Here is a 12,433-nt window from a genome sequence, read left to right on the forward strand (position 1 = left end):
GAGCTCTGAGGGATTGTGGGTGATATGCCAGTTGGAGTCACAAGACTCAGGGATGAGTAGGGATGATGCGTTATGGGAGAATACGGTCTGGGCTGGGCGACCGACCGATAGTGGAGAGGTCACTTTCTGTGACCCGAGTGGTGCTATATCTGTTTCATGTGGGAGACATAAGAGGTGTTGAGATTTTGGTTTTTGAGTTGGGGGTGAGCCCTGTGGGATTGCACGGATGGTGATCTTCAAACAGAGTATGTGGCAGTAGGTCTGACGCGAGGTAAAGATATAGCTTGAACAGGTCGTCAGTGGGGACTGAGATGGTCAAGGACCAGGAAACACCCTAACTGAGTATAGTAGGGCATGTGTTAGCTGCAACGTCGGACGATCAAGAGGAGTATATCAGGGCGGTAGCCCTTATTGTCTTTGATAGGTATTAAGAGTGGAAATATGGTTTCTGCTCTTATGATAAGTGACGTGATGGAACGTTGGTCGAGGAGTCGATGATAAGGAGTACGGTAGATCATTACTTCCAGACTAAGAGTCAGGGTTAATACCGGACGGTTGGGAGGTCCGGTGATGGAATGGTGTGAGATTCTGAATGACTAAAGGCAGTCATGGTAGGAAGTTCTGAGGATTTCATCTGAGTTTCGGGGCATTGGAGTTGCTCGATCTCTGTCAGGAGATCATCGAGCGTTGTGTAGCACCTTCCAGGAGTCGGTGCGATGTTAATGGTGGAAACAGTCTGTGGGATAGATTGCTGGTGCGCCGATTAGGGTTGGTTCGAACCCTAAGTGGGGGAGAACCGGGTATTTTATTGAGGGGATTAGATATTCGATCGAGAACGGTTAGAGATCTGGATACGGAGAGATCGGCAGTGCGAAATCATGAGCCCAGGGTTATTGGTGATTGAGACGAGGTGCAGAGCGAGATAATGAATTTGTTATGTTTGAAAAGGATGAGTGTCTCCACGGCAATTGGCCGTTGGTCGGAGACCTTGGGGTGAACGGAAATTCTTCGAGGTCAAAATGGTGAATTCGAGATGGTTGGCTCGTAGGGTGAGTTCGACGGTTGAGAAATTCTGGTTCAATAATGGGGCTGTTATTTAGCTTGGGAAGGGCAGAAGATTAGACAACCAATTTCAGGTTATGGATCAGGAAGATCAGTGGATGAGACGAGATGTTGTAAGGTTCTATGGTGGTGTATCGAGGTATCCGAATTTAATGCATTGGATTTCGGATAATTTTGAGTCATGAGTGGAGACGACAAGTGGTAGGTCAAACATCTACGATTCCAGTGGGAGTCCTTTCGGTTAATGACAGAAAGTGAGATTGTCCAAGAATATGGATTACAGCAGAGAAGGGTGTTTTATTGTGGCGATTGCCGCCATATATAGTGATGCATAATTTGGGTAAGTGCATGCACCTATATATGATTGGTCCGCGGAGGGTGTAAGTCAGTCAGAGGTTATGGTGATGCTACGGGAAGCCGTAGTACTCACTGGTCAGAGGTTGTGGTGATGCTACGGGAAGCCGTAGTACTCACTAGTCAGAGGTTGTTGTGATGCTACGGGAAGCCGTAGTACTCACTAGTCAGAGGTTGTTGTGATTCTACGGGAAGCCGTAGTACTCACTAGTCAGAGGTTGTGGTGATGCTACGGGAAGCCGTAGTACTCACTCGTCAGAGGTTGTTGTGATGCTACGGGAAGCCGTAGTACTCACTAGTCAGAGGTTGTGGTGATGCTATGGGAAGCCGTAGTACTCACTCGTCAGAGGTTGTTGTGATGCTACGGGAAGCCGTAGTACTCACTAGTCAGAGGTTGTTGTGATGCTACGGGAAGCCGTAGTACTCACTAATCAGAGGTTGTTGTGATGCTACGGGAAGCCGTAGTACTCACTAGTCAGAGGTTGTGGTGATGCTACGGGAAGCCGTAGTACTCACTAGTCAGAGGTTGTTGTGATGCTACAGGAAGCCGTAGTACTCACTAGTGAGAGGTTGTGGTGATACTGCGGGAAGCCGTAGTACTCACCAGTCAGTTAGAGGTTGTGGTGATATTGCGGGAAGCCGTAGTACTCACCAGTCAGTGAGAGGTTGATGTGGTGCTACGGGAAGATGTAGTACACACTAGCTAGCGAGAAGTTGTTATGAGAAAGTACTCTTTGATCAGAGCATGGCGCAGAAGAGTTTTAGGCATGGGGTGTCCCTAATTTATGAGTTTTTGGGAACCTGGTGGTCGGACCAGGGGCGAGATCGGGGTCTCCTCAATGTTAGGGGATCATTATGTTCTGAGTAAGGTGTGGTCATTGCAATCCGAAAGAATGGGATAAGTGAGGTATGCATGAGTTGCGGGAAATGAGTTCTGAGTTGAGTGCTTCGTTGGGACGAGTGGTTCCAACTCTGGGTCGGACCAAACTCCCGAGTTTGAGTTTGGCTCTGGTGGTGCATTGGATAGGCGAGATGAGGTTCTGGATTCTGAGGTGGGTTCCATGTTGAGGAGTAGTATTTGTCATCTGATGTCTTAGACCTGTGTGGGTCAGTACTCGGGTACAGGAGGCACCGCAAGTTGCTTAGAACTATGAGTAACAAATGACAGAGGTCGGGGTCGAGTCAATCTTCAGTTGGGAAGGTAGCATTCGCTTAGGGTTAAGCGGACTTCATTACTTGAGGGTCACATTGGGCCGATGTGGTTAGTAAAAAGGAAACCATGAAGACGGTTGGGATAATGCAACGGATGACCCTGGAGGTTCAACTATTAGGTCGAGATCAGACCTGGTACTCGGTGTTAAAAAGGGATACGAGGAATGGAGCTGAGGCTTTTGATTTTTTTGATGTCTGAGGACACTTCAGCGAGCACGATTATTCCTTAGGGTTTGAGGGTAGAGAGTTGATAATTCTTTGTTCGGTTGGGTTCCGATAGCAGTTCAGTGGATGATCCCTGTTGGGACGTGAACCCTCCCGTTTCTTCGGTCGTGATTCGGATGGTTGCTATGTTTGGTATGAGGGATCGGTAGCCGGTTGTTGGATTATGTCGGGAGAGAACCTGAAGGGTTGGGTTTCCTCCGGGATTGGGAATCCCTGTTGGGATCCAGGTGTCCAGAGAAGATGGAAGCTGTGTGGCATGAGATCCTATCGATGGTGCCATTTGGTTATTGGATTCGATCTGTATGTGGAGGAGCGATTTCGAGGGCGAAATCTAATTTAAGTGGAGGAGAATTGTAACATCCGGGATTTCGGGGATATCAGTTTTTGTTTCAATTTGGAGGATTTAAGAGGGACTCGACGAGTCGAGAGTCTGACTCACTGAGTCACGTCGAGTTGATTGCGGGTATTTGATGAAAGGACTCGACGAGTCCAAGTATGGACTCACCGAGTAGGTGATGGGCAGATAAAACCCTAAGTTCCGGGGTTGGAGCCTATTTAAAGGAACTTATGACCTTGGATGCGCCTCATATCTCCTGTGAGAAACCCTAAATCGCCATTGGAGCCTTGGGAGAGTTCTTATGATGAAATCAAGTAATTTGGTGGGTTTTGTGGAAGGAAAAGAGCATGACTCAAGCAAGGAACGTGATGGGGGCAGTGGATCTAGCATCTCTTCGCATGGGACTGCTGTAGGAGGTATGGATCTATACTCATTCTCGTGTATTTGGTGGTTTTCTTGAATCTAGGGTTTTCTTATTCCTTCTTTAGCTTGGATTCGAAGCTTATGAGGTCCCAAGGTGGAATAAGTCTTAGATCTGGACCTTAAGAGGTCCAGAGAGTCCCAACCATTCTACTTTATGCTGTTTCATTGGAGATATGGATCTAAGTTGCCATTTTATGAGCTATTTCTTCATATAAGGGCATAAGAGTGTTGCATGAGCTTAAAGTTTGAACCTTTATGCGATATTTGGGTGTAAGAAGGTCAGATCTATAAGTTAGAGAAACAGATCTGACCTCAGAAGGTCATTTGAGTGATGCCATGGAGGGAACTCGCTGAGTCCATATGGGGACTCGACGAGTCGAGTCGGGTTGCCCCGCGATTCGTGACCAGTGGTAACCCGTCGAGTGAAAGGTTAACTCGACGAGTCGAGTGAGACCTTAGGAGGATTCAGAGGACAAGCATGGACTCGCCGAGTCACCTGAGTGCACTCGACGAGTTTGGTCAAAGTTGACTGTTGACTAAAGTTGACTTCAGTTGACCATGGGGTCTTGTTCAAGCTGATTCAAGAGAGGTTAGGGAGGGGTAGAATGGTCTTCTACCCATTATTAAAGATGAGAACAAGAGAAAGTATTAATTAGAGATGTTTGCCTTATGTGTTAGGCGGAGGCTCGATCGAGATTATCAAGCCAGAAGGTTTACTAGACATCATGGGAGGTGAGTCTTCTCACTATACTGTACCTGGAAGGGTACCTATGTGTGACCGGAAGGTCTTGTATGCTATGAGATGTATGTGCTATATGCGGTTATTTGATATGTATGTGCTATGTATGTTATGTATGGTAAGGACCGGAAGGTCAAGATGATATGGACCGGAAGGTCAAGATGACATGGACCGGAAGGTCAGGAGGTTACGGACCGGAAGGTCGATACGGGTAGGACCGGAAGGTCTACCGGGATTCGGGACGGAAGTCCCCTGAGACACTTGGATCGGAAGATCCCACAGAGTTATGGTCTGGAAAGGCGTATGTGTTGTATGTTGTATTTGGGGAACTCACTAAGCATTTATGCTTACAATTGTTGTGTTATGTGTTTCAGGTACTAACGAGGATCGCGGGAAGGCGCCGGCATAGTCTGTACACACTGATGAAGATTTATGTACTTGAGATTCTGGGATTGTTCATTGAGATATTATGTGATACAATGGGTTTTGTTATGAATGAATTATGTTTTAAAAATGAAAAATTGTTTGAAAATTTACATTGTTACAAGTAATTTATAATGTTTTCTGTATGTAAACCTTTATATGAAAACCCTAGCTATCACCAGTAATGTATAATGTATTCTGTATGAAAACTCTGGCTGCCACCAGTATGTATAGTAGTTTTATTACTTAAAATAAAACTATGTATTCGTATTCCCTGGAATCCTCTAGTTGTAGTGTATGATAGTTCTATTATTGAAAATAAAACTATTTGAAGAATTGAAATCCCATAAACAAATGGTTAGTTTATACTGTTGCGAGTTTGGTATAACCATGCTTGATATGACCTAGTGACCTCTACGACGTTCTTCAGGCGTCAGATGTTATGACATTTGTCACCCCAGGCATGCCTACCTAACTGTAGCTAGCAGTTTAGGTGTGGGATTGTCAGTCCTGAATAGATCTATTCACAAATATCACGCTCTACCTCCAAGAGACTCTGGTTATACTGTAGTAGGATTTAGTTCCGCACCCCGAAGGGTACAACTGAAGTAGTGCCTCACAACCATGTATTAACTAGTTTACGTGTAGTGTTGCAGTGTTCTCTTGTACTCAAAATTGTATGTATACTTGTAGAGTAAGAATAATTATACTTAAATAATTATTTAGTATTGTACTCATGTTTCAGAAAGTAGTATTGTATGCCATAAACTATGTCTATTATAGTTTATATGTTTGTTAATGTATGGAATTGATAAACCGGGTGTTGTATCCCAAACTATACCTATTATAGTTTTCATGTATGTTATGTATTCGATTCTTGTATTGTACTGAAAACTTTGAAATTATGGTTGTATGTTGAAAACTTCCCTAATGCTCAGCATGTTACAAAAGGGAAAAAATATCTAAATATTTTATAAAATGTAGTGATATCTTGGTTGTATCAATTGCATAAGTTTTAATCCTGTTGAAATCCTTTATGTAAGAACACAAAATTTCTTTGTCTTTTGCTTGTATTCCCCCTGAAAATGTAAAAAAAGGTAAAAGTGTAGGGGTATGAACTCACTGTTGATTATGTGCACGTGCTCGACAGCAAAACCGGAAAGATGACCCTCGAGTTGGAGTACGCGGGAATTAACGGTTTCCTAATGATAATTAAACACATAATTGTATTTAAATTAGCGAATCCATTAATTAAAGTGTTAGAAAACACTTGCTTTTGGGATAGGAATGTTACCGAGACTTGTTTGAAGTGGAAGAAAGAGGGTTTTCAACTAAGGTTCCCGGCCCAAGGCTGTTTGCGGCCGTGAACTGGGTTTGCGGCCGTGAACTACGTTTGTGGCTGCAAACGGGTTTGCGGCTGTGAAATGGTTTGCAGCCTTTGAAGATATGAAGGTTGTTCTTGGTGAAAATATGAAGATTTGAAGGTTTGTTCTTGAGGATATGAATGTTCTTGGGAGGTTCTTAGGAGCAACTTGAGAGTGTTTTCGGGTGAAAAAGATGAGAAATGAAGAATCTCTCCGGGAAAATCCTTTATACCGGTTGGGTTTACGGCCGGAAATAGGTTCACGGCTGTAAACGGGTTTATAGCCCAGGGGTTTACGGCCCAGGGGTTTACCGCCCATGGGTTTACCGCCCATGTGTTTACAGCCGTAAACGTCCGACTGAACGAGTTTTGCTGATTTTTCGAGCATTTTTGGTTCCAAAAATTTATATAACCTCTAATTATATACTTTAGATTATTTTCTAACCCACAAGGACTTAACGGAATAAATAAAATTCAAAACTTTATTTAACGAAAATTGACTTTTGTCGACTAGAAAGTATCGGGTTGTCACATCATCCCCCCGTTAGAGGGAATTTCGTCCCAAAATTCTTTCTAAAATGAATACAATAATGGACTAGGGAAAGAGATGCCGATACTTCTGTTGCATCTGGTCTTCTAGCTCCCAAGTGAATTGGGGTCCCCGCTTGGCATTCCAACGAACCTTCACTATCGGGGTGCAACTTTATTTTGTTCGTTTGACTTCCCTATCCATGATTTCGACTGGCTCTTCAATGAAGTTATGACTCTCATTCATCTCGATTTCATCGAATGGAATTACAAGAGTCTCGTCGGATAGACACTTTTTAAGATTTGACATGTGGAAGACGTGATGAATGTTGCTAAGTTCTTGGGGTAACCGGAGTTTGTAAGCTACGGGACCGATCCTTGCGAGGATCTCGAATGGCCCAATGTACCTAGGATTTAGCTTTCCACACTTTCCGAAGCGTATCATGCCCTTCCAGAGTGAGACCTTCAACAAAACGCAGTCACCAACCTGGAATTCCAAGGGTTTTCGTCTTTTGTCGGCGTAGCTCTTTTGTCTATCTCTGGAAGCTTTTAGTCGTTCTCGGATTTGTACAATCTTTTCGGTGGTTTCTCGAATGATTTCAGGGCTAGTGAGAGTGCTATCAGGGAATTGACCTCTAGCTAGCTGCGTGTCACCCACCTCAGCCCAGCACAGAGGGGATCTGCACTTACGACCATAGAGGGTTTCGAATGGAGCAGCCTTGATACTAGTGTGATAGTTGTTATTGTAGGAAAACTCGACCAAGGGAAAATGGGTATCCCATTACTTGCCAAAGTCGATAACGCACACTCTCAACGTGTCTTCGAGGGTTTGAATGGTTCTCTCACTCTGCCCGTCCGTTGGAGGATGATAAGCTGTACTCATGTCCAACTTAGTTCCAAGAGCCTTCTGCAGTGACTGCCAAAATCTCGAGGTGAATCTGCTATGTCTATCCGAGATAATAGATATGGGCATACCGTGCAGTCGTACTATCTCTTGGATGTAGGTTCTAGTCAGTCTCTCCATTTTGTATGTTTCCTTGATTGGCAGGAAGTGGGCAGATTTGGTTAATCTATCGACGATTACCCAAATGGTGTCATGACCACCCGATGTCTTGGGCAACTTGGTTATAAAGTCCATTGTAATCCGCTCCCACATCCACTCAGGTATTTCGGGCTGTTGAAGTAAACCTGAGGGCTTTTGGTATTCTACCTTGACCTTGGCACAAGTTAGGCACTTGCCCACGTAGGTAGCAATCTCTGCTTTCATGTTTGGCCACCAATAGAGTTTCTTGAGATCCAGATACATCTTATCTGAACCGGGTGAACAGAGTATCGATTTTTGTGAGCTTCGTTCATGACAATCTCCCTGTAACCACCAAATTTTGGGGTCCAGATCCGGTTCATGAAATAACGAACTCCGTCTCCCTTGATCTCAAAGTTCTTCTCCACTCCCCTCAAGGCTTCATCTGTCCTGTTCTCTGGTATCAAGGCTTCCAGCTGAGCCTCTCTGATTTGGGCGGATAGATGGGAATGGATTGTCATTGTTAGTGCCTTCACCTTACGACATGAGTACTCTTTCGCGCTGAGGGCATCCGCTACCACATTGGCCTTGCCGGGATGATAGCGTATTTCGCACTCATAATCATTGAGTAGCTCTACCCATCGTCGTTGCCTCATGTTGAGCTCCTTCTGATCAAAGATATGTTGTAGGCTTTTGTGGTCGGTGAAGATAGTGCACTTGGTACCATACAGGTAATGTCTCCAGATTTTTAGGGCAAAGGCCACTACACCCAGTTCAAGATCGTGAGTAGTGTAGTTGACTTCGTGTGTCTTAAGTTGTCTCGAGGCATAGGCAATAACCTTTCCTCGCTGCATAAGTACATAGCCTAGCCCCTGATTGGATGCATCGCAGTAAACTACGAAGTCTTCTGTCCCTTCAGGAAGAGACAAGATAGGCGCGCTGCACAAGGCTTGCTTCAGAGTCTGGAACGCAGTGTCTTGTTTCTCCCCCCAACTAAAAGTCACACCCTTTGAGTCAGGGTAGTAAGCGGTTTAGAGATTCTGGAGAAGTTTTGAATGAATCTGCGATAGTAGCCCGAAAGTCCCAGAAATTGACGGATCTCTGTGGGCATTCTCGGTGCTGACCAATTCTCGATTGCCTTAAATTTGGAAGGGTCCACGTATATGCCTTCTTCGCTAACTGCGTGACCCAAGAAAGTTACCTTCCTAATCCAAAACTCACACCTAGAGAATTTCGCGTAAAGCTTTTCTGTTCTCAGTGTTTCTAGAACTTGTCTTAAGTGCTGGCTGTGTTCATCCTCGCTTCGTGAATAGATAAGTATATCGTCTATGAATACGATCACGAACTTGTCTAGGAAGGGGCGGCACACCCTATTCATCAGGTCCATGAATACGGCAGGTGCTTTGGTTAGACCAAAGGGCATCACTACAAACTCGTAGTGACCATATCGAGTTCGGAAAGTTGTCTTAGGAACATCACTCTCCTAGACTCGTAGCTGATGGTACCCCGATCGCAGGTGTATCTTTGAAAAGTAGCTAGCTCCTTGAAGTTGATCGAAGAGGTCGTCGATTCTGGGTAAAGGGTAGCGGTTCTTGATAGTGAGTTTGTTGAGCACACGATAGACTATGAACATCCGGAAAGATCCATCCTTTTTCTTAACGAACAAGACCGGTGCTCCCCAGGGTGAGAAGCTTGGTCTAATGAATCCCTTATTGAGCAGTTCATTAAGTTGGCTGGATAATTCCTGCATTTCCGCTGGAGCTAGACGATACGGAGATTTAGCTACAGAGGTAGCTCCGGGAATCAGGTCGATTCGGAACTCGACTTGGCGTTCGGGAGGAACTCCTGGAAGATCCTCGGGGAAGATATCGGGATAGTTACAGACTTCGGGGATGCTCTCGAGGTCTTTAACTTCTTGTTTTTCGTTGAAGACATGGGCTAAGAATGTGTGACACTCTTTTCGCAGGTATTTTTGGGCTTTAATGCACGAAATGATACGAAGGTTTGTACTGAGTTTGTCGCCATAGATAACGAGGGCTTCGCGAGATGGCAGATTGAGGCGAATGGCTTTTTCGTAACAAAGAATATCATCACGATTGGGGCTCAACCAATCCATGCCGATGATGACATCGAAGCTTTTTATGGAGATCAGCATAAGGTCGATTGGGAAGGAATAATTGTTTAGAGTGAGGGTGCATCCTACGAATACGTCGTTAGTACTCTCTTTCTTTCCGTTAGCCATCTCGACAGTGAATGTTTCGGTTAAAGGTTGGGATTTGTGGTTGAGTAAGTGTTTAAATGCATGACTAACAAAACTTCTCTCCGCACCACTATCAAAGAGAATACATGCATAAGAGTTGTCGAGGATGAACGTACCCGTAACTACGGTGGGATCAGTGACTGCCTCCTCCTGGCCCATTGCTATCACTTTCCCTGTTTTGCCAGCAGTCGTTGCTTTGGGGCAATTCCTCTTGAAGTGCCCGGTTTCACCACAACCGTAGGAGGCTTGGCCTACTCCAGCTCCAGGGGCCTGATTGGTTGGTTGGACTTGTGTTTTGCAAAAACAGGCTGTGTGCCCCTTTTTGCCACAATTGTTGCATTGCATGTCACGGCAGGGCCCGTGATGATGAAAGTTGCATTTATCGCACCTTGGGAGGGTTCCAGCATATCTACTGGCAGGTGCTTGAGCAGTACGAATAGTAGCAGCGTGGACTGCCACTACCTGTTGCTTCTTGGAGGGCTCTTGTGAAGGTTGGCCCTTGCGCTTGTTCCACAACTTTTTCCTTCCACCACTCTCTTTAGGTGGTTCGGGAGTGGCTGTTACGGGTTCATGACTATCCCCGTGATCTATCAAGGTCTGCGCCAGACACTTGGTGTTGTCGAATGTGAGAGGTTTAGCAGCCAAGACGTTCCCATGTGTTGGGGTGTCAATCCCCATATGTATCTCTCAACTTTCTTGCTTTCCAGGGTGACCATCCCGGGACACAGAAGAGCCAGGTCGCTGAACCTAGCAGTATACGCAGCGACGTCGGAACCTTTCATCTTTAGATGCCACAACTCATGTTCCAGCTTTTGCATCTCGCCTCGCGGGCAGTATTCAGCAAGCATCAGTTCCTTCAAACTCTCCCAACTCATGGCATTGGCTACCAGAAGAGTTAGGGATTTGACTCGGTTGTTCCACCAAGTTAGGGCTCTATTGGTGAAGGTGCATGCGGCAAATTTCACCTTGCTTTCCTTGGGGCACGCACAGATCTCGAAGATTGATTCGATTTTCTCGAACCAACGAGTTAGAGCAAGGACACCTCCATTGTTGTCGAAGGATTTAGGCTTCGCGTTCATGAAGTCCTTGTAGGAACACTCCCTCGGGTGTCCCTGTTTACCATCGAGGTTGAGGGGATGGGTACCACTACCCGATCCGCTAGTGCCACTAGAATTGATCTGTGACATAGCGGCAGCCACATCGGCTGTAATTGCTGCTTGAAACACAGCAGGGTCGAAGTGAGGAGGTGGCGGCGGTGGAGGATTGTTGTTCTTTCGGTTGGACTTCTTCTTCGGAGGCATCTTTTTCTAAAATAATTTATGAGAAAATGAATATAAGTCCTCTACAGTGGTTAGAAGTCAGGTGATATTGAACAGTGTATATCTTATCGTGACAGTTATAATGTTCTATCAAGAGATTTACAGAGGAAGTCTACTTAATACAAGTAAACAATCACCATGAAATTATAGCAACACTTGGAATGAATTATGTACGATGTGTTAGGCTCTAGTATCGTAATGCTACCAAATACTCCTATAGTATTTTAGTTTGTACGTTTTGTTCTGTTGATCTCTTTTGTATGAAGTTTGGTAAGTTTTAGACTTGTCGCAAATCACTCCCAAACACATGTTGGTCGTATCTCAAATAAATATAGTTGATCAGGCTATATTTATCGCAGATATGATTACATAACTGCCCAGGTTTGACCGCAACTTTTGTTTTGTTCTTCTTGTGATACTGTTTCTGGTATGTATGTATACTTATATACTTCTTATAAAATACTTAGATTTTAAATGTATACTTTTAGTTCAGAGTGCTTCGGCCTCATTGTGTTTATAGTTGTATATCTTGTAAGGTTTGATATACTTAGTTCACTATAAACAATGCTCTGATACCAATCTGTCACACCCCCAAACCGAGACGACGGAAACGTTCGAGGGTGGAGGACGTCATGTACAATATCACAACAATTGCATCATAGTAATAAAAGCAAACACAACCATTACATTGAATATATATAAGGTATTTACATTTTTTCGATACATAGTTTGTATACAACAAAAGTATAACAAAAGTGTAAAAGACGCGACTCTAAAAGCTCCGTCTTCTCAAAAACCTGCAAAGGTACCTATCTACCGGTTCCCTGAGAATACAAGCGGTTTTGAAAGAGTATCAGCATTTAAGCTGGTGAGTTCATAAGTATGTGTTTGTAATAAAAACCTGTCTGTGAATCTGTAAAATGTTCGCATGTTCTCAAGAAAATCCAATATTTTCTTTAGTAATAAAAAGTAATCTTAAACCCTAAGACCAAAATGTTTGTTCGTTATTGTATTCTGTAGTAGTATATGAAAATTTTAGTCTGTATGCCTGGTTACCACCAGTTGTATTGTTGTTGGTGCATGGAAATGCTCCACAAATAATGAGTGTTTATTAGGTTGTATTTTCCCTTTATTGTATTTATGATGTAAATACTCTCCCTCCTATAT

At 44.2% G+C, this 12,433-nt stretch overlaps 1 protein-coding gene across 1 annotated transcript in view; it reads right to left on the reverse strand.

Annotated features, from left to right (window-relative positions):
• LOC145121284 (uncharacterized) overlaps positions 1-11,248 on the reverse strand; it is a 29,312-nt gene extending 18,064 nt beyond the window's left edge. Inside the window, exon 1 of the mRNA XM_079057059.1 lies at positions 11,068-11,248. Coding sequence (XP_078913185.1) covers positions 11,068-11,248 — 181 coding nt within the window. The remainder of the gene's footprint in view (positions 1-11,067) is intronic.
• Between the last annotated feature and the right edge of the window lie 1,185 nt (positions 11,249-12,433).

The sequence above is a fragment of the Lactuca virosa genome, chromosome 6 (assembly GCF_052849685.1).
Source record: "Lactuca virosa cultivar CGN04683 chromosome 6, Lactuca_virosa_CGN04683_v6, whole genome shotgun sequence".
NCBI lineage: Eukaryota > Viridiplantae > Streptophyta > Magnoliopsida > Asterales > Asteraceae > Lactuca > Lactuca virosa.